General features: G+C 40.4%; 1 protein-coding gene across 6 annotated transcripts in view; it reads right to left on the reverse strand.

The window, feature by feature from the left end:
* tbc1d14 (TBC1 domain family, member 14) overlaps positions 1–24,141 on the reverse strand; it is a 69,053-nt gene that overhangs the window by 6,090 nt on the left and 38,822 nt on the right. For all 6 annotated transcript variants that reach the window (XM_037547305.1, XM_037547301.1, XM_037547299.1 and 3 more), the window contains 8 exons: positions 23,179–23,261; positions 21,705–21,822; positions 20,416–20,522; positions 17,586–17,672; positions 13,880–13,974; positions 13,554–13,625; positions 7,921–8,049; positions 2,480–2,589 (listed from right to left, as the gene is read on the reverse strand). In XM_037547305.1, coding sequence (XP_037403202.1) covers positions 2,480–2,589; positions 7,921–8,049; positions 13,554–13,625; positions 13,880–13,974; positions 17,586–17,672; positions 20,416–20,522; positions 21,705–21,822; positions 23,179–23,261 — 801 coding nt within the window. The remainder of the gene's footprint in view (positions 1–2,479; positions 2,590–7,920; positions 8,050–13,553; positions 13,626–13,879; positions 13,975–17,585; positions 17,673–20,415; positions 20,523–21,704; positions 21,823–23,178; positions 23,262–24,141) is intronic.

The raw sequence follows: 24,141 nt of genomic DNA on the forward strand, positions 1-24,141 counted from the left end.
ATTGAAATTTAGAACATTTTCAAAATGCAATATAAATCGGACTGAATGTCATAGGGTCAGAAGCATCCCATCACCAAATTCATCCATACTCTGTGTTCTACAAAAACATTAGCCTAGCCCTAAAAATGAGATGATGAACTTCTGCACAGCTTAATAAAGACAGCACTGTGCTGGCGCGCTCGAATGCTGGTTATGTCAGCACCACAACTGGAAAGAAAGCACACAGAGGAGCGAGTCATCTGTGCAGTCTGTCTGCATTTTTTTAGTATCATGTCCTTTTTTTAACCCTCTTTGTTGCTAAACAGGGTTTCTTCATTCTTATACCTCAGATGTTTCAGAATTAGCTCGCGCTCACTAAATGACCCAGAGCTTTAAGAACTCTGTGGCGTCGACAGCTAAAGACGTCTCTGATTCCACAGCGGCTTCCCCGACAGGTAAAAACTGCGGTCCATTCAGAACATCTCTCAACAGCTTACGCACACCCTCCCTCGGTCTAAATATAAGTATATATTTCCCTGATGCAGGCAGAAGTAGTAGGTGTAAAGAATATGTACATGTAGTAATAAAACTCTTTCAGCCACAGATTCGTTTCGTTTGGGCTGCTGTTTCTCTGTAACTGTCAGTAATAGTCTTAGACCCCAGAGCCCATTGTGTAAAGACTTACCCTTGTGTATGTGTACACACACACACACACACACACACACACATATTATATATATATATATATATATATATATATATATATATATATTACTGTCCATTTACTTCAGTTATTGAAGGTAACGGGTTGGGAAAGAATGTGGCCTGTGCAAAAGTCATGGCACATTCATGACACATGAAGGCTGTCTCTGCAAGTTTCTCTAGAGTGGAGCACTTAATACCAAACCACTTTGACTGACCTTGTTTACAAGGTACAGAGGTGATGAGAAATGGTGGAGCTCTCCATTAGGGCAGTCGTGGGCTGGAGGTTAGGAAACCAGCCTCGTGACCGGAAGGTCGCCGGTTCGATCCCCAGAACTGACAGCACATGACTGAGGTGTCCTTGGGCAAGACACCTAACCCCCAACCGCTGCCTGGGTGCTGCAGTTTGGGCTGCCCACTGCTCCAGGCAAGGATGGGTTAAATGCAGAGGTGAAAGTTCCCCGTTGTGGGACTAATAAGGGTCTCTTAATCTTAAAATGTGCAGAAGTGCATTTCCGGCAGAGGGAACTTAATCTCACTTAGAAAATCAACAGATTTTCCCAGGGGTGTGTAAACTTTTGCATACAGCTCCTGATGTCACATATACAGTGACTGGAAAACTATTTCCATATATACGGACTGTATGGACAGCAGAGAGTGAATTTTTTTTAATCTATCAGTGTTGACGCATCAAAATAAACAGGGAAATTCAGTTTGTTTTCCACTATATGGGCCTTTAAATGTGCTTTCTACAATAAATGTACTTCTTGCTTAGTCAGCATGGCCTGGTGAAGCTCAGGTCAATAAGCACACACCTGCTTAAAAAGCCTGTAGCTTGTGTCTCTCTCTGCTCTCACACCTCCACACTCACAGACGTTCGTTCTAAATATATAAAGTGTGAATTTCCTGGTAAATAGTGCACGGTAGGCGAGGCAAGTGTGACTTTTGGGCAGCGTGCAGGCGGTTTCAGTAGCAAATCACCCTGTCACCCTTCCCCCCACCCAACATACTAAAACTGCACCCATCTAAAGGTTGTGTTAACCACATCAAGTGGGTGAGAAGCTTCCAGAAACCTCTCTGTAAACCTTTATCTCCCTCAGCACTATATTATCAGCCCATCTGCACCACAACAAGATAACTTGAGGTTTACGGATAAATAAATATAAACAAATTAAAATAAAAATTAAAAATCACTCATCTTTATGAACATTGCTCTCTATTCAAGCTTTGGAGGTGTGGAAATGTATGCAACTATACATCGACCAGGCTTAACATTCTGTCCACTTTATCAGCTCCACTTACTGTATAGCTGCACTTTGTAGTTCTACAGTTACAGACTGTAGTCCATCTGTTTCTCTGATACTCTGTTACCCTGTTCTTCAGTGCTCAGGACCCCCATGGACCCTCACAACGCAGGTACTGTTTGGGTGGTGGGTCATTCTCAACACTGCAGTAACGCTGACATGGTGGTGGTGTGTTAATGTGTGTTGTGCTGGTCTGAACTGAACGGGTTACAAACTTGCAGACGCTTCCTGAAGCTTTTCAAAGAGCCTGTTATCTGACTTCCTCATCTCCAAACCATCGACATATCAACCCCACCATCTGAAAAACCTCATAAACCCCATTGCAGGAAAACACAAGAATTTTTTCAGCTGATAAAACTGACATTTTTCTCCCATCTCTTAAACTTTTGATGGCAAAATAATGTGAATGAATGCAAGCCGTCTCTGCTAAACCTGTAGTGAAATCTCTAGACGTATTTAAAAGTATTTAGATGTTTGATGATTCAGATACGTACCAGTCGATCAGATAAATATCAGGGGTCAAGTTGTTGCTCTTAAAATGTGCAAATAGCTTTGGTAGGTTTTCTTCAAAGAACACTTCAAATGCAGCAAAATATGTCAGCATCTGTGAAAAAGAAAGGCCTTTTATTCACACGTTGAAACGGTCCTACTAAACTGAAACTGACAACATTAAAAACACAAACTCCACACAATGTCGCAACAATTAATAGCGTTAAGCATGTGAAGACAGTGGATGTTAATGCATGTTGATACATTTGTTTATGGGTCGTTCTACAGAAGCGTCCACTTTTCTGTCTCTCCATAGGAGTCACCGGTGTTACCGATCGTCATCGGTGTTACACATAATAAAGGAAACACCAGAGACGTTTTTAATGAAGAACGCATTTTACTAAACGGCTGCTACAGAACATCAAACCACACGCTGTCAATCCTGGAACATCCACTAAAATATGGAATTTAATCAATTTATGTTGTTTTTTCACAGTGACCTCAGAATAAAGTCGGTCACACCGGTGACGTCAGCTAAAAGCTTCATATGAGATCATGAGCTGAATGAAAATCTCTGAGAACTGAGATACAGTGGACTCAACATGAGCTTTTCTCCATAGATCCTCAGAAAGCAGGTCAAAGCAAGTCGAGTGTCGCCATCGGTGTGACTTATTTCAAAATAAGAGATTTTCTGTTACGCGGTGACACCAGTGACACGACTCCTGGGGAACTTTCATTACATATGTTATGTTTATTTGACATTTGTTTTCTTTGTCAATTAATTCATATATTTCACAGTCACGTTTAGATTATTACAGTTAAAATAGCAGAAAAACATGTTCTTCAAAATAGGGCCTCGGCCTTTACACACGACTGTGGGGACGAGGTCCTCTGTGGTGCTTCCAGATGATTGATTTTAAACTGATGCATCAAGAAGGTGCAATCGTTAAAATAACATTGTTTTCTCTTAAAATATAAACATACTGTAACCTTGGCATGTTTTTAAAGTGTAATATATCTGTAAACACTAGGGACACAAAAAAGGACGTTTCTGTAGAGCGACCCAAATACAGTCATTGTTTGAAATTCTGCACAACAAAATTGAAAGATCATTCACACCAGACACAGACGATCAGCCCATACAACAATGTTTAGTGCTCAAACGTTGCTGCTTCAGTTCAGAGCTGGGCAGCCACTCTGAATAACTCTGTTTACATCTCGTACACTGAATTACAGAGGATTTTTGCAAAATTGGAAGAATTATGTTCATAAGCCCACATGACATGCATGCCTGCAAGAGGAGTCTGAATGTAGCACAGCACTTGCAGCTGCCTGCAGTGCTCAGCTACAGAGTAAAGCTCAGTTTATTTTTAAAGCTCACATCAAGTCACACCGTGTGCTAAACCACAACAGCAAGTCTGCACGACCTCACTCAAGACATGGATGCAGTTTGGGCAGGTTGAGAGAGGTTTTGGGGATGTATACAAGGAGCTGAAGATGGGTGACCACTGAATTCTAGTGTTGGTTAGCTACAGTACCCTCATAGCTTCGGTTCTTAACTCAAGAAGCAAAACCTGGACACTGAATAAGTCTTGACTGACTGACAACATCTGGGGTGTTTTTTGACCAAATCATTCTGTTATCTTTTCTTTATACTGCATGACATCATGCGTAATCACGCATATTTAGGTGACTGACAATAGCTGGCTCTTGTTCCTTACATCCTTACAAGACCCACTACTACAGTACTGTGGCAGTTATTGTGCAGTGGGTTAACACTGCTGTGCCCCCATATGGAAGACTGCGAAAAGGCTGGTGTGGCTGCAAGTTTTCTAACAAAGCAAGACCGTTCGCAAAGTAAACACTCTTCAAATAGGAAAAACTCTTCACAACAAACCTGCAGTGAGAACGGCGGCGGCAGTAAATCAGTCGGTATTATTAGAGTAAAACTGGTGCAAGGGATGTAAGCAACACATAATGCCTGACATAATGAGATCCACATCATCCTGAAGGTGGAGCTGCTTTTATTTAATTCCTGAAGCTGAAAAGGTTTTGGATTAAATTCGGTCGAAGCTCAATCTCGGAGCTCGATTACTAAACTGTTACAGACAAAGCTATAGTGATAGCTATAAGGTGAGATGCACTTAATCTGAGCTACTGTATTTACCAAAAAATCATTTTTATATGATATCTAAATGTTACACAACAGTTAGTTCCGGCCGCACAAGCTGATTGGTTGAGAAGCATTCTACAACAAAACGGGCTGTAAGAAACTTTACAGACTGGCTGGAACAAAACAACATTAATACTGATCTGGCAGAAACTCACAAAACTGAGCTGAACCTGATATTGGGTCAGTTTTACGGCTCAGTCTGATTTGGTCCGACTCTGAAGATCAGACCACACATTTGGCGAATGGTGTTGGTTCATTTCTGGCTGATTCCAGGTTGTTTAGCTGTTCTTCTGTCACCGTTGCCGACTGAAAAGCCGCTCAGTGGGAATGACAGTTTAACGTAAGGAGCTGGAGAACGAACTGCCGGCTGAGCAGCGAGTGGGTGGAGCTCGTTACTCTGACGTAGTAACAAGCTGCTCGTTAAGTAGCTATAATTTGGAGGAAGGAACTAAACATTAAAACAAACGCCGTGAGATAAAACTGTATTTATTTATTTATTTTTTATTTCAAGGTTTTTCCTTGCAGGCTTTTTTGCACATTTTTAAAATTCGGAAAACATTCCTTGTAACATCCAACATGACGGCACTACTTTTTGCGCAATCTGAATAAAATGGTGCTCTGCCTTCGCTGGAATGAAAATCTGATCACTAGCCCATTGCGGATGACATTCGGCACTGCTTCACGAAAATAAGAATAGCAGTTAGTGATGACCTTTAGGGTCTCCACTTCAAAAGGAAAAGGTGATATTGGTAAATTCAGAATTTAAATAGCAGTGTGCCACTGCGTGATCTTTAGCATAAAAACCACCATGAGGAATCACCGTTCCATTACAAATCAATTATAATAGACACGCTAACACCGATGGAAAACCCACCTGTTTGTTCCACTACAACTGAGTAAGTGTTGGTTCATCGGCCAACTCAGATGCAATCAGCGATAAGTATCTTTATAGATCTGCTCAGAGCAAAAATAAACCACATCCTCCCACTGAGTCAGAGTAGAAGCCGTGTAAAGGTGTGGAAGGAATTAAAGCTGAAGCAACTCTTCTACGTCTTCTAAAATGTCTTCTAATAAACTAAAAACTCAACCGAATAACCTTCAGTTGGCCTCTGATCAACGAGAAATAAAAACCTCAATAACTTGGTAAACTCACTGCACTCAACTTTGTGTGACGTGACACAGCAGAAACAAACCAATTCAATTTAAATTCATATAACAATATAAATTGATTTAATACTTAATGTGAGTTACAACTACTGTGGCTATAACGGTAAAGCTATACTAAAACGTATAACTATCCGAAAATACTGTGCAAAAGTCAGAAACTTTATTTCTTTCATTCAGTTAGGGAACTGGCCCTGTGACCAGAAGGTCGCTGGTTCGATCCCCAGTGCTAACAGTACACAACTGAGGTGTCCCTGAGCAAGACATCTAACCCCCAACTGCTCCCTGGGCGCCGTAGACAGGGCTGCCCACCATTCCGGGTAAGTGTGCTCACTGCCCCCTAGTGTGTGTGTGTAGGCGTGTGTATGTGTGGGTGTGTGTGGGTGTTCACTAGTGTGTATGTGGTGTTTCACCGCATGGATGGGTTAAATGTGGAGGTGAAATTTCCCGGTTGTGGGACTAATAATATCACTTAACTCACATTCAGTTTTTCAAAGAAATACCAAAATAATGCCGAAATATTAGAAGAGCCATGTTTCATGAGAAATCTCCACTGACTGAACGATTTTTCCACACTTCCAAAGATCAGTCTTAGAAGCTGGTTGATGATTTTCTGAATCAAACCCTTTCAGTGGTGCTGAGGTCTGGACTCTGGGGCGGTCAGCAGTCCATCGTCCAGCTTCTTTGTTTGATGTGTCCGTCTCCTTTTCTCAGTGAGGTTCTTCTTGATCAGCTACACGTCCTTTCAGACCCACAGCGCTGAGTGATCTTCTCACAATGGAAGGATGGACAGAAACACCTGTGGATGTTTTAAGATCTGAAGCAGCTTGATCTTCTCCTCTCTCTCTCTCAGAGGTCAAAGCTTTCAGTGCCGTTTATCTGACGGGGCAGTTTTGGGGTCGACCAGGTCTTCCAGGTGGCTGTTTGGAGCGTCATTTTCTCTGGAGCTTTTAATTAAGTTTTTAAAGTCCCAATTTGGAAACCTTTTCACTTTGAATGCTAAATACTGAAACTTGTATGTTTGGTGAGCAGATGAATTTCATTCCTTGCATATATTTTTCAGATCATATCAAAATGTGGCTGAATAAATGTTAACATGTACATTATTTTTAGCAAACAAAACAACCAGGTTTCATTTAGTTTGTTTCTAAAATGTTGAACACATTGATTTCTGTGGACTGTGACTGCCATGACAGCAAAACAACCACATACAACAGGCATATCAAACCGGGGACATTCCGAGTGAAAGTGCCGTGGAGATCAGTGTTTACCCTCATCTAACAAACTGAATTCAGTTCACGAAGGTCTTGCTAATTAGCTGAATTAGCTGTGTTTGATGAGGCATTGTGCTGAAGTCTATAGTGTTTTGGCCCAGAAGGACTGGGAGCCTGATGCATGTGATCTACAAGTGGCAATCATCGGGGTCCATGCACTATGTGCCATTATGGAGCCAGTAGATCACAAATGGCAAAGTTTTTAGAATGATCTCCATTTATAATATATACGAATCTCAAAAAGATATGTCTGCCCAATTCCGTACATATTGATCTTTTGAGTTTGGTATGGTAAACAAAAGATCATTTAGCTCTTGTGTTCTATTGTGTGCTATCCGGTGTCTACCAGAGAAGGATGGGCTCCCCTTTTGAGTCCTGGCTCCTCTCAAAGTTTCTTACTCTTGCTCTTTGGGAGTTTTCCTTGCTACTGTTACTACTGGCAACACTCATGGGGTTGTACAGCAGCTGTAAAGCCGTTTTGCAACAACTCCTGTTGTAAAAATCACTGTGTAAATAAACCTTAACTTGATTTTTAACAAATCAAACAAAAATCACAGTACAATATTTATTCATGACAGAGTTGTATTCTAGTTTTAGAGTGCACCAGAATATCATGCTCAGATCATTACATTTTCTATCAGGAATGATTCTGCTTATGCAGTGGATTGTCTCAAAATCTCCTCAGAAATATCTTTTGAAAAATGTACAATTTGTACGTAGTGGCTGTTTTGACTGGAAATGAAATAAATGAAAGGTGGTCTCTGACCCACAGTGTCTTGCTATATTGCCCACCTCTAATTAAATGTGTGTATGTATGTGTTGGGGAGACACTCACAAGGCTATGGTCCACCCTGTAGAAAGCCATCTGACAGGGTTTATTCAGCAGGTTGGCAAAAGCAATGAAGGCATCAGCAGTGTGCATGTTCAGGATCAGCACGGCCGCGATAAACGACATCCCCTGCACCTACACACAAAGAGGAGGAGGACAGTGCAGTTAAAGTCACTTCAACTGAAGCCAATTTATAGCTGACATTATATATAATACCAAAAAAGAAAAAAAAGAAAAAACTATTCATGTACATGCTAGTTAAAAAGAAACTGATCTGATAAAGAAAAATTTGTTATGAATGTCAAATTGTCACATTTATGACTGTTAATGAAATACAGTCTCACTGCTTATGCATACTGCTCTCACTGTCAGAGAGAGCCTCTAATTTCGGAAAACAAAAAAAAAACAAACAAAACAGCAGTAAACTGGTAGTACTTTTACCTGAACCCTGTTATACAGTGCTATGAAGAAGTATTTGCCCCCACACAATTTCTTGTATTTTTGCTGATTTTGTAAATGTTTCAGGTCATCCAACTCATTTTAACATAGGATAAAAACAACAAGACTGAGCACTAAAGGCAGCTTTTAAATTATTAAGCCTTTTGTTGAACAGATACATTTATTCAAAATCTATATCATGCATATGAAAAAGTAATTACTTCTTCATACGCATGATAAGGTTTTTAATAAATTAGTGGGATGACCTGAAACTAAAGCCTAATACCTTGGCAGTAACAACCGCAATGAAATGTTTGCAATAACTTGCAATGAGTCTTTTATACTGCTGTGCAAAATTGTTAAATTCAGCTAGACTGGAGGGTTTGAGCATGAACTGCCCATTTAAGGTCTAGCCACAGCATCTGAAATGGACCTCAAGTCAGGACCTTCACTTAGCCACTCCAAAACCTTAATTTTGTTTCTTTTGAGCCATTCAGAGATGGAGGTGCTTGTGATCACAGTCCTGCTGCATAACCCAACTGGTTCTTGCACTTCAGGTCAAGAACTGACAGGTGGACGTTCTCCTGCAGGAGAGCAGAATTCCAGTTTCCATCAATTATGACAATTCGTCCAGGTCCTGCTGAAGCAAAGCAGCCCCAGACCATCAGACTACCACCACCATGTTTCACTGCTAGTATGATGTTCTCATGAATGCGTTAGTAGCTTTTATGCCAGATGTAATGGGACTCATGTCTTCCAAAATGTTCCAAGTTTGACTCATCAGTCCACAGAATATTATTCCAAAAGTGCAGGGGGTCTAGATGTTTTCAGTAAATGCAAAACGAGCCTTGTGTGTTTTTTTGGTCAGCAGTGGTTTTCACCTTGCAGCTCTCCCAGGGCTGCCGCTTCTGCCCAGAGTCTTTGTTTTGTGGAATTGGAATTGTGCACATTGACTTTAACTGAGGCAAGTGAGGCCTGCAGTTCTTTAGATGTTCGTCTGGGTTCTTTGGTGACCTCCTGGATGGGTCGCATTATTCACAGCTGTATAACATTAACAGAAACATGCCATTAACATGGAATGGCTGATCTCATATGCTGTTGTGATGAGGTTAGTAAGTGTTATGTTATCGTTACTGTTCTAGCAGTGTCCCCACATTTGATGTAAAATAAACTGTTCTATCATCACACATTTAAACCTGTCATGGCGATTTCTGGTCATTTCAGTAAGATGATGCCGTTATACTACGCAACAAAATCTCTCATGACATGGTTGTGTCAGTGTTCCGTAGCAGCATTCAAGTAAAGTGTTAACTCAAAAGTTCAGAATGAACGGACCACATATAGAAAACTTTTTCAGTCTTGTGTAAAGCTACTTTTCTGGAGATATGAGGTTCTGTTTCGATAGAAATGATCAGCTTATCGGTAGTAGTGCTTTTAGTGCTAGACGTAACTGAATAGAATCAAACTTTCGGCACCAAAACTTGTTTTTTTTTAATGTTACCACTTGCAAAATGTGCACAAAACAAATGCAAACCTAACTTGTTTGCGTGAGTGTTTGGTTTCTGATGGTGGCTGAATGTTTTGTCGAGGTTCTGCCTGCAAACGTCATATTGGTTTAGAAGTAACACTACTTGGAAGCAAACGCGTAAAAACCCACAGTGACCACAGCGTTCGTATCAGTTTGTTTTTCTTCGGGGAAAAAAAAAACCCCTCTGACCACACCACAGGCACTGAAAACAAACATGCACAGGCTGATTAGGCAAGTTTAGCACCACTAATACTTTCATTAGGGTGGTGGGTGACTGCAGGACTGGAAGGTTAAACAGAGGAGTTCTTCAGTTTTTTAGGAAATGAAGGGTGCATTTCTCGGCCACACTGAACGATCCTCGGCCACAGTGAAAGATTGGGATGGCCTTCAGCAACGTAACGGCTGATAAAGGGCTTTGAGACGACCAGTAACCCACAGCATGGTTACAAATCCGTGCTCAGGCATTTTGCCGTCGTTCCCACTGCCGACTGAACATAGGTTCTACATAGAGGCATTTTCGGAACTAAAGAACCCTTGGAGCACCATTTTCTTTAAGAATGTAGGGCAACACACCTACAGTCCTGCTTGGTTTAAGGGACATGAGCCATGCAGGATTCAGGGCTAAAAAAACGCAGCATTAAGCGTGAACCTGCATGCACAGAGGTTTTCGCCGTGCGGTGTGTTTATGACTAAACTTGCAGGTTGAAGCTGCCCTGCGCAGCAGTGCGGTTAAGCATGCTGTCTTTAGTCTGGTGAGGAAGACTTATTCCTGTGGAAAGAACTGAGCTGCCATGGAACCAAAAAAACCTTTAGATTCTGTTCACATTTTGACGAATCGCGTTTCAGTCTGAGAATTACTGCAATATTAGTCAGCCGTATATCCAACATGACTGTCCAACAAACCCGGCAGCACAAAGAACAGAGGAGCACGGAGACTGCCTGGGCCATTCAAAAGCGAAGGGGTATCTTTCAACCACTTGAACGAGTTAAACGAGCTAAATGTTAAAAGCTAACAGTTTAGGGTTACCGTGAGTGCGTTTACAAGCACTCAGTGATCCGATCGTGATCGGACTTCTGCAGTCATCTGACTATTCAAATGGTCGTGTAAACATCCCACTGATTTCTTAGTTTGGAGTCTAGAAATCTGATGAAGAGGCCGGATGCTAGCTCAGTAATCAGATTTCTCAGCGCTGTGAACTCTTACTCTGATTTCTTTCACATTTCTCAGTCCGAGCATGTGTGAAAACAGAAGGGTCAGCATGACTGGGCACTCTGTCCAGCTACACCGGGAATACATGCTGTCTAGCACCACGTTAGCGTGATGTTCACTGCTGTGAGAGAGCAGGATGTCAGGCGTCCGAGCTGAGATGGTAAATATTTCCACATTTTAGCACTACGATGTATAATATATACACCAATCAGGCAGAACATTCTGACCGCCTCCTCGTTTCTACACTCATTGTCCACTTTATCAGCTCCACTTACTGTATAGCTGCACTCTGTAGTTCTACAGTTACAGACTGTAGTCCATCTGTTTCTCTGATACTCTGTTACCCTGTTCTTCAGTGGTCAGGACCCCCATGGACCCTCACAGAGCAGGTACTATTTGGGTGGTGGATCCTTCTCAGCACTGCAGCAACACTGATGTAGTGGTGCTGTGTTAGTGTGTGTTGTGCTGGTCTGAACTGAACGGGTTACAAACTTGCAGACGCTTCCTGAAGCTTTTCAAAGAGCCTGTTATCTGACTTCCTCAGATGGATCAGTGGATCAGACACAGCAGTGCTGCTGGAGTTTATATATTTTATATATAATATTGGAGTTTATATATTTATATACTTTATATTTATTGTTTTTTGCTGAATTTTTGCAGGCTCTGCAGGAAGGCAGATCTCCAGGACCAGGGCTGGAGACCACCAGGCTAGCCAATCTGAAATCTCCTTGATTAACTTTGAACCTGTGAGAGCATCAGAGGGACCCCTCGTAACCCTGTGGTCATTAATGACAGCAAAGACAATTTTCCTCCAACTGTGGAACGTCTTACAGCTGAAACTGCAAACAGCAGCTCCGCATCAAAGTACTAATATTTTTATTTATGGTGTCTGAATTATTTTTCCTTACTAATTTAACTTTCATCTGTTTATTATTATAAACATATCTTTGTTCATATTTATAACTAACAGTCAAAACTCTGTCCATTGCTCGTCACAGCCGAGGTCAATCGAACCTGCCTGTGAAGTGAGCGCGCCCACATTTCACCCACACTTCTGTGACTCACCCGTTTCATATGTTTATGATCACCCCTGTCTGGTAGGAGTGTAAACTGTGTAAACTGGGGTGTTAGAATTTATCCACCTGAAAAAAGGCCTGATTTGGGATTAACCAAACAAAACTACTACCATCACCTACAGAACCAGTAATGAGAAACCGGCACACTGGAGGAAACACTGCTGCTATTTCACGGTCCAGATAAAGACGAATTACACTGTTACTGCTTTATACCACAGGACAAGACGCAGCAGCAAAACAACAGGAGAAAAACCTCTCACACACACACACACACACACAGTACAGTACAGTACAGAACAGAGCATCCACACACACACACACACACACACACACACACACACACACACAGTACAGAACAGAGCATCCACACACACACACACACACACACACACAGTACAGAACAGAGCATCCACACACACACACACACACACACACACACACAGTACAGAACAGAGCATCCACACACACACACACAGTACAGTACAGAACAGAGCATCCACACACACACACACACACACACACACACACACACACACACACACACACACACAGTACAGAACAGAGCATCCACACACACACACACACACACACAGTACAGAACAGAGCATCCACACACACACACACACACACACACAGTACAGAACAGAGCATCCACACACACACACACACACACACAGTACAGAGCATCCACACACACACACAGTACAGAGCATCCACACACACACAGTACAGAGCATCCACACACACACAGTACAGAGCATCCACACACACAGTACAGAGCATCCACACACACACAGTACAGAGCATCCACACACACAGTACAGAGCATCCACACACACACAGTACAGAGCATCCACACACACACAGTACAGAGCATCCACACACACACAGTACAGAGCATCCACACACACACACACACACACAGTACAGAGCGACTACAAACACACAAAGTAGGCTCAGTTTCAAAAACGTGATTCATTTCACCAAAACACACAACAATCCCACTCACCACCTCTACTCCTCTTTCACCGTTTCTTTCTTTTACTCTCTCTCTCTCCCTCTCCTCTCTCACCCTCTCTCTCTCTCTCTCTCACCCTCTCTCTCTCTCTCACCCTCTCCTCTCTCACCCTCTCCTCTCTCACCCTCTCCTCTCTCACCCTCTCTCTCTCACCCTCTCTCTCTCACCCTCTCTCTCTCACTGTCTAGTAATGAGTCTCTGTATGACAGAAGTTACACACAGTCACAGCAGATCTTCACAACCTATTCATCAGCGTATGCCTCTGTCTGTATATGTCGGTCTCTGTGTCTGTCCGTGTCTCTGTCTCTGTCCGTGTCTCTGTCCGTCTGTCCGTGTGTGTTGGTGCAGAAAACACTGAAGTTAACATACGTATCCCACATCTGGCCGGTAACATGTGTAAGCTCCCAGAATGCTGTGCAGCACATCATGATACGGGCCTCCCTGCAGAGTCAAACACAATTACAGCTGAAAATGACAAAAACACCATAAATACATTAAAGAAAATCTAACAACATTAATATTATTAACATCGCACATCATTATTATTACTATTATTACGTAGTTTATACACCGTACACTGTAGGACAAGAATGAAGCTGTAAACGATCATTATACCGCAACTTTAACAACTTAAAAACAGCTTTGAGTGTAAAATGTTTGTTTTGTTTTTGGCCAAAGCCAGACAAAAGTTTTACCTTCTGAAATATACAGAGGCTGGGGAACGTTCTGGAAATGTCCAGCTTTATCAGCTCTAGACTGGCCTCCCGATCCGCATGAGACGAACCTGCATCTGAAGAGCACACCGTCAAAACAAATACAGATAAATACGATAAAAATACAGAGACAGCCAAAAACAGCCAACGATGTGAAACTTAGATAATCGTATCGCTGCTGTCGGAAGAAAATCTCCAAAACGGCAACTTTACAGGAGAAGGAAAAACATACTCTACTCTTAATGTAAGTCAACGGAACCAGAGTTGTTTCCAAGTGACTGGAAATGTGGGTCATTTCTTTGGGGTCCATTTAAATTAAACTATGCCAAAAACTGAAAAACAACAAAAATGGAGATCCGTTTTCGTCCCACAGCAGTGATATGAATATGTAATGTTATGATAGTGAATGTTGATAACGGCAATGAGAGCATAACAATTAAAAAATGACATTAATAGCACGGCAACTAGATAATAAATATAAATATCTATTTATATCTGAACATCAGAAGATGGGGGATAGAGGACGGATATACAAAAACACAAAAACAAATAAATAAAGAACATCTAATGGTGACAAAATAATACAGAAAACAAATTTAATAACAAAAGAAAACAACTAAATAAGCAAATAAACAAGCACACAGGTCGAGAGAGAGACAGAGAGAAAGAGAATAGGTCAAATCAGAATGTCTGGCTACACTGTCTTATAATAACTTGCATCCGGCAGCAAAACTTGACTAACAATAAACCCAAACAGAAGAGACTGTATTTTAGGTACAGTAGCTTTTAAACGCAGGTAGTGCTCCTGTAAATGTTATTAATCCCACTGAAAACTAACTCGCCCTCTTTCTTCGGTAACACTTGCTGCTAAAGCTCACGATGAATTCTTTACTCTTCTCTCCTCTCTGCTATTAAAGGGTTAGTTGTGGTTATTGTTGTGGTTAGTGTCTCTCCAGCAGGCGGAGAATGAACTAGAACTAAAACTAGAACAGCCACACTTCTGCACATTTTAGTGCACAGTTACTGTTCGTATGCTGATTCTAACATGTGGGGGGGGGGGGGGGGGCACATGCTCTATATTCTCTTATTTTTCATCCCCAATGTGTTAAACTCAGCAAATGACTAGAAAGTGCTGTAAAATATGACCTGTTTTTCAGCAAATTTAAGTGTTTTCTCTGTAGTTCACTTAGTAAATTAACAAAACAGGTCATTTGACGAGGGATGTCCAAACTTATATATGACTAACTCTCTGAATTCGTCCAAAATCCTGCATCAGTGCAGAGCTGCAGGCACTATCCAGCCCAGAATAAGCTGGTTGCTGTCGTGGTGTAACACTGATTCGTCCAAAACACACACACACACACACACACACTCACACTCACACTCACACACACACACACACACACTCACACACACTCACACACACTCACACACACTCACACACACTCACACACTCACACACACTCACACACTCACACACACTCACACACTCACACACACACACACACACTCACACACTCACACACACACACACATTACTGCTGTCGGAACAAAACCTCATCTCTCCAAACTGGAAACTTCACAGGACACGGGGAAAAAACATACATTGCTTTCAATGTAAGTCAATGGATCCAGACTTTTTCTCCATGTCATTTTTGGCCATTTATTTTGGTCCATCCTTCATGACATTTACACACAATATAAAGGCCAACAGGGAATTTCAAATTATGTCAAAAACTGAAAATCGACCAAAACGGAGATACGAGGTTTAGTTCCGACAGCAGTGATATGTACACGCATACACGCAGCGGTGCTTGAATTGGACATGGATCGGACTTCATTAGCACGTATAAAAGAGTCTCAGATCAGAATTGAAGATGTCAGGTTTGATGTCACAGACATCTGTGACACGTATGAGGAAAAAGAAAAATGCTGATCTGCAGTTTGAAATCATCTGCATGAAGCTGCTGAGTGTTAGCTGGTAGTTCATAATGATGAAGAGCTGCAGAAGAATCTAAAACAACTGGGAAAATTACAGCACTGTGCGAAAGTCTTAGACCCCCAAGACACATTTTCAAAATCTATTTATTTGTGTAGTTTGTGTTTATTAAATAATAATGATTATATATATAAAATATAATAAGTAGTGACTTTCTGGATGTCACTGTGTTTGTTTCCCCATTTCCAAGCCTCTCCTCCTCGAGGAAGTCCAGTATTATATGTAGTTATAAAGCAGCTCCTGGTTTGACCAATCAGTGCTCAGTAAATTGAGCTCATGATGTAATTGATGATATTAACGAGTCTCTGTGGCGGCTGTGAAGGTGTCCAGGAAAAATATGGACCCAAGAAATTCTTGTTACTTTTTACTGTTTTTCTGTTTATATGAATTATGAATACGACTTTATTCTAATGTATATCGTGATAAACCCACTGCTGAGATAAATAGTTTAAAATTCTGCTTAGACGCCCAAAACTTTCACAGAGTACTATAAATGTAACATTATATTACACGACATAATTATCATCTTTGCATAGTTCTAACAACTTAAAAATAGATTTACCTGTAAACTGTTCGTTTTGTATTTGGCCAAAGCCAGAGAAACGGTTACCTCCTGAAATATAAAAGTTTGTGAGCCCTTTATTATTTTCCATATTTCTGCAGAAATTTGACCTAAAACCTCATCAGATTTTCACACAAGTCTAAACAGTAAATAAAGAGAACCAAATGAAATAAAGGAGACAAAAACATGAGACCTGATCATTTATTATTGTGGAAAACGATCCAATGTTTCAGATGGGTGAGTGGTAAAAGTCTGTGAACCTTGGCATTCAGTACCTGGCTTGACTGCAGCAATGGCTGTAGCTAAACGTTTCCGGTAGCTGTTAGTCCTCCTTAGGTGGAGTTTTAGCCCCTTCAGCGCTTCAGCGCTGGTATGTTGGTGGGTTTCCTGCCATGAACTGCTGCTGATTAAAGCTTCCTCTTTAATCATTCTTTGGTAGAACGACCTGGTGCTAAGTTCTCCTGAGGTTCAGCTCACAGACAGACGTCCTCACATTAACCTTTAGAATATTCTGGTATAATTCAGAGTTCATTGTTCCATCAGTGAAGCCGAGCCATCCCGGCCCAGATGCAGCAAAACAGGCCCAAACCATGATACTACCACCACCATGTTTCACAGATGGGATAAAGGTTTTACGCTGGAATGCAGTGTTTTCCTTTCTGCAGAAATAACGCTTCTTATTTAGACCAAAAAGTGCTTTTTTAGTCTCATACGTCCACAAAAGACTGTTCTAATAGCCTTCTGGCTCGTCCATGTGATCTTTGTTGGTCGACCACTCCTGGGGAGCGTAAAGGTGGTCTTGAATTTTCTGTCTGACTGTGGATTGGTGCTTAATTTGGTTCTATTTTATCTACCATTAACACAGGTGTAAAAATCTGATGAAGTTTTAGGGTCACGTCATGCAGAAATTTAGAACATTTTAAAGGATTCACAAATTTTCAAGCACCACTATACATACAAACAAACATACAAGCACACAGAGCTGGGGAAGACAATGGAACTAAAGCAGGACAGTGATTAGAACAGCAGGTAGAAAACAGGAGAACACAAAAGCATCTAAAACAGACTAAGGTGATCTTAGAGGATAAAGGAGGAGACAGTAAAGCACAGTAATAACAGAGGAATACCTCCAGTATCAGTGTCGGTAGTGGTGGATGGGGCAGAAGAAGCGTTCCACCTCTCCTTCGCTCTCGCCAAACAGATATCATACAGCTCTGGTTAAAACACACAAACATACACAAACATAAATATACTAATCAAGATTATTTCATGATGATCAGCAGAAGCAGGTCTGTTAGAGAAATCTATAATAAAGTGAGCGCAGTTCTGCTTTCACAGCGCTTTAGGACCTCTAGTGGTGAAGCAGATTGCTGTAGTCAAGGAAAACCCAGATAAAGAGCACTAAACACAAAGTGAAGATAAAACTAAAAAAACGATCGATTTCCTAACTGTTTTAATTCTGAGGGTCTGAAAAGAGACTTTAGTTTCATGGCAGATTACAAGTAGGTTCTTTTACTCCATTTTAAGGGGTTTCCATTTTAGATTTTATTGATATTTTATTCACATTTTCTGAGTTGTTTTTATTACAATTTTTATATACATATTTTTGTCTTAATTTTAATTTATTTTTTTGGTGAATTTCATTTCAGCTTTTTCAATCCTTTGTAAAATGTTCGGCTACACTGTAAATGAGGGTCATTCTCAATGTACTTCTGAGTCAAAATAAAGGTTGACAGACACTGAATCATAGTACCTACTAAACAATTCTCAGCAGAAACGGAATAATTCATAGATAGTGAATAAATCACAGTGGATAGTGAATAATTCACAGTGGATAGTGAATAATTCACAGTAGATAATGAATAAATCATAGTAGATAGTGAATAAATCACAGTGGATAGTGAATAATTCACAGTGGATAGTGAATAATTCACAGTAGATAATGAATAAATCATAGTAGATAGTGAATAAATCATAGTAGATAGTGAATAAATCATAGTACATAGTGAATAAATCATACTGGATAGTGAATAAATCAGTGAATAAAGAATAAATCATACTGGATAGTGAATAATTCACAGTAGATAATGAATAATTCACAGTAGATAGTGAATAATTCACAGTGGATAATGAATAATTCACAGTGGATAGTGAATAAATCAGTGAATTGTGAATAAATCATAGTGGATAGTGAATAATTCACAGTAGATAGTGAATAAATCATAGTAGATAATGAATAAATCACAGTGGATAGTGAATAATTCACAGTAGATAGTGAATAAATCATAGTAGATAATGAATAAATCATAGTGGATAGTGAATAAATCACAGTGGATATTGAATAATTCACAGTAGATAATGAATAATTCACAGTGGATATTGAATAATTCACAGTAGATAATGAATAAATCACAGTGGATAGTGAATAATTCACAGTAGATAGTGAATAAATCAGTGAATAGTGAATAACTCATACTGGATAGTGAATAAATCATAGTGGATAGTGAATAAATCATAGTAGATAATGAATAATTCACAGTGGATAGTGAATAATTCACAGTGGATAGTGAATAATTCACAGTAGATAGTGAATAAATCATAGTGGATAGTGAATAAATCATAGTGGATAGTGAATAAATCATAGTGGATAGTGAATAATTCACAGTAGATAATGAATAATTCACAGTAGATAGTGAATAAATCATAGTGGATAGTGAATAATTCACAGTAGATAATGAATAATTCACAGTGGATAGTGAATAATTCACAGTGGATAGTGAATAAATCATAGTGGATAGTGAATAATTCATAGTGGATAGTGAATAATTCACAGTGGATAGTGAATAAATCATAGTGGATATTGAATAATTCACAGTAGATAATGAATAAATCACAGTGGATATTGAATAATTCACAGTAGATAATGAATAAATCACAGTGGATAGTGAATAATTCACAGTAGATAATGAATAAATCATAGTGGATAGTGAATAAATCATAGTGGATAGTGAATAAATCATAGTGGATAGTGAATAACTCACAGTAGATAATGAATAATTCACAGTGGATAGTGAATAAAATCATAGTGGATAGTGAATAATTCACAGTAGATAATGAATAAATCATAGTGGATAGTGAATAAATCATAGTGGATAGTGAATAAATCATAGTGGATAGTGAATAATTCACAGGAGATAATGAATAATTCACAGTGGATAGTGAATAAATCATAGTGGATAGTGAATAATTCACAGTGGATAGTGAATAAATCATAGTGGATAGTGAATAATTCACAGTAGATAATGAATAATTCACAGTGGATAGTGAATAAATCATAGTGGATAGTGAATAATTCACAGTAGATAATGAATAATTCACAGTGGATAGTGAATAAATCATAGTGGATAGTGAATAATTCACAGTGGATAGTGAATAAATCATAGTGGATAGTGAATAATTCACAGTAGATAATGAATAATTCACAGTGGATAGTGAATAAATCATAGTGGATAGTGAATAATTCACAGTAGATAATGAATAATTCACAGTGGATAGTGAATAATTCACAGTGGATAGTGAATAAATCATAGTGGATAGTGAATAATTCATAGTAGATAATGAATAATTCATAGTGGATAGTGAATAATTCACAGTAGATAATGAATAATTCATAGTGGATAGTGACTAAGTTACAGCAACTGCTGAAAAACCCATAGTAGTTACTCAAAACTGCACTCCGGATACTGAATAATTCATATAAATAAAGAATTAATAATTCATACAAGCTACTGAATAATTCACAGTAGTCTATGAATGCCCCTTACTAGTTAATGAATAATTTATACTAGTTACTGAATAATTCATAGTAGCTACTGAAAAACTTGTAGATAATTACTGAGCAATAGTAGATACTAATCAATCTTAACGCGTAGTGAACTTGTGACTATGACCACGTACCGTGTGTGATGTTGAGGTCGTTGCCGATGGCCAGACTCCACACTCTACCTCTGACACTAGGGGGCACTCCCTGCCACCACAACTCTTTCACCCGCTTAGACGAACACCTGCGCAGACAGAGACAGAGAGAGAGAGAGCGAGCGGAGACACACACAGAGAGAGAGAGACAGAGAGAGAGAGAGAGAGAGAGAGAGAGAGAGAGAGAGAGAGAGAGAGAGAGAGAGAGAGAGAGATAGACAGAGAGAGAGACAGACAGAGAGAGAGAGAGATAGACAGAGAGAGAGAGAGAGAGATAGACAGAGAGAGAGAGCAGAGACAGAGACAGAGAGAGAGAGAGAGAGAGAGAGAGAGAGAGAGAGAGAGAGAGAAAGAGAGAGAGACAGACAGAGATAGAGACAGAGACAGAGAGAGAGACAGAGATAGAGACAGAGAGAGAGAGAGAGAGAGACAGACAGACAGAGAGAGAGACAGACAGAGAGACAGAGACAGAGAGAGACAGAGACAGAGAGAGCGAGAGAGAGAGCGAGAGAGACAGAGACAGAGAGAGAGAGAGAGCGCGAGAGAGACAGAGAGAGAAGAGAGAGAGAGAGAGAGAGAGAGAGAGAGAGAGAGAGAGAGAGAGAGAGAGAGAGAGAGAGAGAGAGACAGAGAGAGAGACAGACAGAGAGACAGACAGAGACAGAGACAGAGACAGAGAGAGGGAGAGAGAGAGCGAGAGAGGGAGAGAGAGAGCGAGAGAGCGCGAGAGAGACAGAGAGAGAGAGAGAGAGAGAGAGAGAGAGAGAGAGCGAGAGAGACAGAGAGAGAGAGAGAGAGAGAGAGAGAGAGAGAGAGAGAGAGAGAGAGAGAGAGAGAGAGACAGACAGAGAGAGAGACAGACAGAGAGACAGAGACAGACAGAGACAGACAAGAGAGACAGAGACAGAGACAGAGAGAGGGAGAGAGAGAGCGAGAGAGACAGAGACAGAGAGAGAGAGAGAGAGCGCGAGAGAGCGAGAGAGAGAGACAGAGAGAGCGAGAGAGAGAGAGAGACAAATGTCATGACAGTCCAACACAAAAGGTTCAAAATTAGAATAAAATCTTTTTAAATTCATTTATTTGGAAGCGAAGCTTTTTCCTCCTGTACTTTTTTGGAGACGCTCCAATAGTGACAACATGTGGGGAATATTAAATATCGGCACCTAAACACACATAATAAATAAATAATAAATACGGCATGTATTACTGTAAATTAGCACTAGCGTGTGGTACACGGGATTTATTAACAGTGTAATGAGAGCGGTGTTTACATCGTGGTCCAGTTGGGCAGTATCTCCTGGCTCCAGGTGAGGGCAGCATTGCCGATGTTTTCCTCCTGCTTCACTCGGTCCTCCAACTGCTTCTTCCTCTTCTGAGCTTCTCTCAGCTCTGCACAGAGAGAACAGCAACTGCAGAACTGGAACCTCAGAACGTGACACCACAGTGATCAGGTCATTCTCCGGGTCGAAGGTTTCAGGGCTTTAAAAAGATGCTTAAGACATGAGGCACAGCTCTAAAAGTCTGTATGTACATTTACACAGTTGACCCCAGATTAAATAACACCTTTCCTTATGATTCTCTGATTTTTCTCTCTTTATTCCATTTCACAGCCGCTCTGCATCTGTAAATCAGCTCGTCACAACATTGGAGAAACCATTTTTAATATAAAACTATTTTTAAGAGGTTTAAAAGATTAATGCTTACTTTTTACACCATTAACGATATATTACATTCAGAAATATGTATTTTATTTTAATTCAAAATATGTATTTTATTTTTAAAAATCATTTGTCAGAGAGATTTTGGTCACTGCTGTTTTCAGCTCTATTAAACTGCTTCTTTTGGTCGAGGCTCATCAGAGAGGAAGCATCTCAAGGCGTGAGAAGGCAAGTCACTATATTTCATTAATTTATTAATAATTTTGTTGATCAGGCAGCTCAAAACTTCAGTATCACCAGTGTTTTGTGCTTTAATGCTGGGTAATTAAAACCTTGTCAAAATAATGCCATAAGTATCACTTTTATTTCAGATTTTAAATAGCTGCAAGTGCTCTGATGGGACTAGGGACGCGCTCGGGCTCTTGGGCTCTCAGGTAACGGTTCAAAGCAGCAGTACTCAAATACTGACATCACTGTTTGGATTCACTGCTGTAAAACATTAGTTTGGTATTTGCTAGTAAGTCATATTTTACTTTACTACTCTGAAGCTCGAGGGCCTGAACATGAGTGCCCTGCTAATGCCGTGCTGTTGAGAACATAAAGGCAGATATAGGGCAGGTTTACTGCTAAATATGTTAGGCTTGTGCAAACATTCGGCCCAGAAAGAGCTCTAATATGTTTCTCTGATAAGTGAACGTGCTTGAACGTCGCTCGCTGAAGAGGAAAAACACCTGTACATGACAGCGAGTCTCCATCAGCGTCCAGTGTTGCACTGGTTGGCTGAAGTTTTAGGTAATTAACTCATCTGAAGAGGCAGCCTTTGTTATGCTGCTCCTCCGACAAGAACACCCACAGATTTCTGGGCAACAGAGCGGGCATTCAAATGCATTCCTATGCATGATGCTACATTTCTGTGCACCATCAGTACGTCCATCTGAAACGTGAGCCGACAGCTCTGCACTGACTTCTGCCCAAATCCGCTTTTAGCTTTTCTACTCTGTGCATAACAGGGTCTCTGTTCATGACCTCTCACGGATAATGGATAACGTCCGCTCCTAATACACCGCAGCCGTAACAGGACACGCACCTCTCTTCTTGGCCTGCGCGACCATCTCCTCATACTGCTGCTGGTGTTTCTCAGCCTCCTCTGCTGGCTTCGCTGGCAGGTTCCTGCAGAAGAGCAGAGCAGAGAGAGAGAGACTGATTATCAGCAGAAGCTCCTCTCACTCTGCACCTTCAGGCTGCTGGAAAGGCAGCATTCCCATTCACTGACGGAGGAACTAGCAGGAGTGGCGGAGTAACCAACAGGGCAACTTGGAGGGAGAAATAAGATGCTACAATGCCCCCCCCCCTCCACTCCCCACCCACCCCCATCACATTCTAGAACATTTTTGAATTGGTGGGAAAAATAATTTCTCCTCTATGATATACGGTGTAACACCTGTGCTTTTAAACCTGGGGGCCCCCCAGTGGACAATGGCGGTACTGCTAGGTCAGCGGAGGTGGTGTGGTGGGGGGTGGGGGGTGTCTATTTTTCTCTTTTTTAAATACCAAAAACAAAATAAATCACAAAATTTACTTTCAGCAGCCATATGCAGACATTTGAGCATTCCCAGTCAAACTTTTTTTATTGGCATTTTTTATCATTTTTTAAATTTATTATTGGTTTTTTTTTTTTTTTTCATTTTTATTTATTTATTTATTTTTATTTGACTTTCCTCTACAAAGAACACATCACACATTACAGGCCAAACAGAGGAAAGGTCATGCCTTTGCTGACCAAAACAAAAACACCTGTTTATTTTAACTTTAATTAGAATCACATGAGTCGGGTTTTTGTTTTGTTTTTTTTTTGTTTTTTTGGACATCTGTTTGGGGGGCTTGGGGGAGTTTTCAAATGTCCAACAGGTTTTAGCAGCTCAATGATTCAGAATGAGGCGATACATTTATTTTATAATTAACAGGCAAACACTTTCATGTGTTAAATAAAAACAAACAAACATAAATAAGTAAAACAAATATTACTATATCTTATATTACTTGTCTGTAC

Source organism: Pygocentrus nattereri, chromosome 2 (assembly GCF_015220715.1).
Source record: "Pygocentrus nattereri isolate fPygNat1 chromosome 2, fPygNat1.pri, whole genome shotgun sequence".
Taxonomy (NCBI): Eukaryota; Metazoa; Chordata; class Actinopteri; order Characiformes; family Serrasalmidae; genus Pygocentrus; species Pygocentrus nattereri.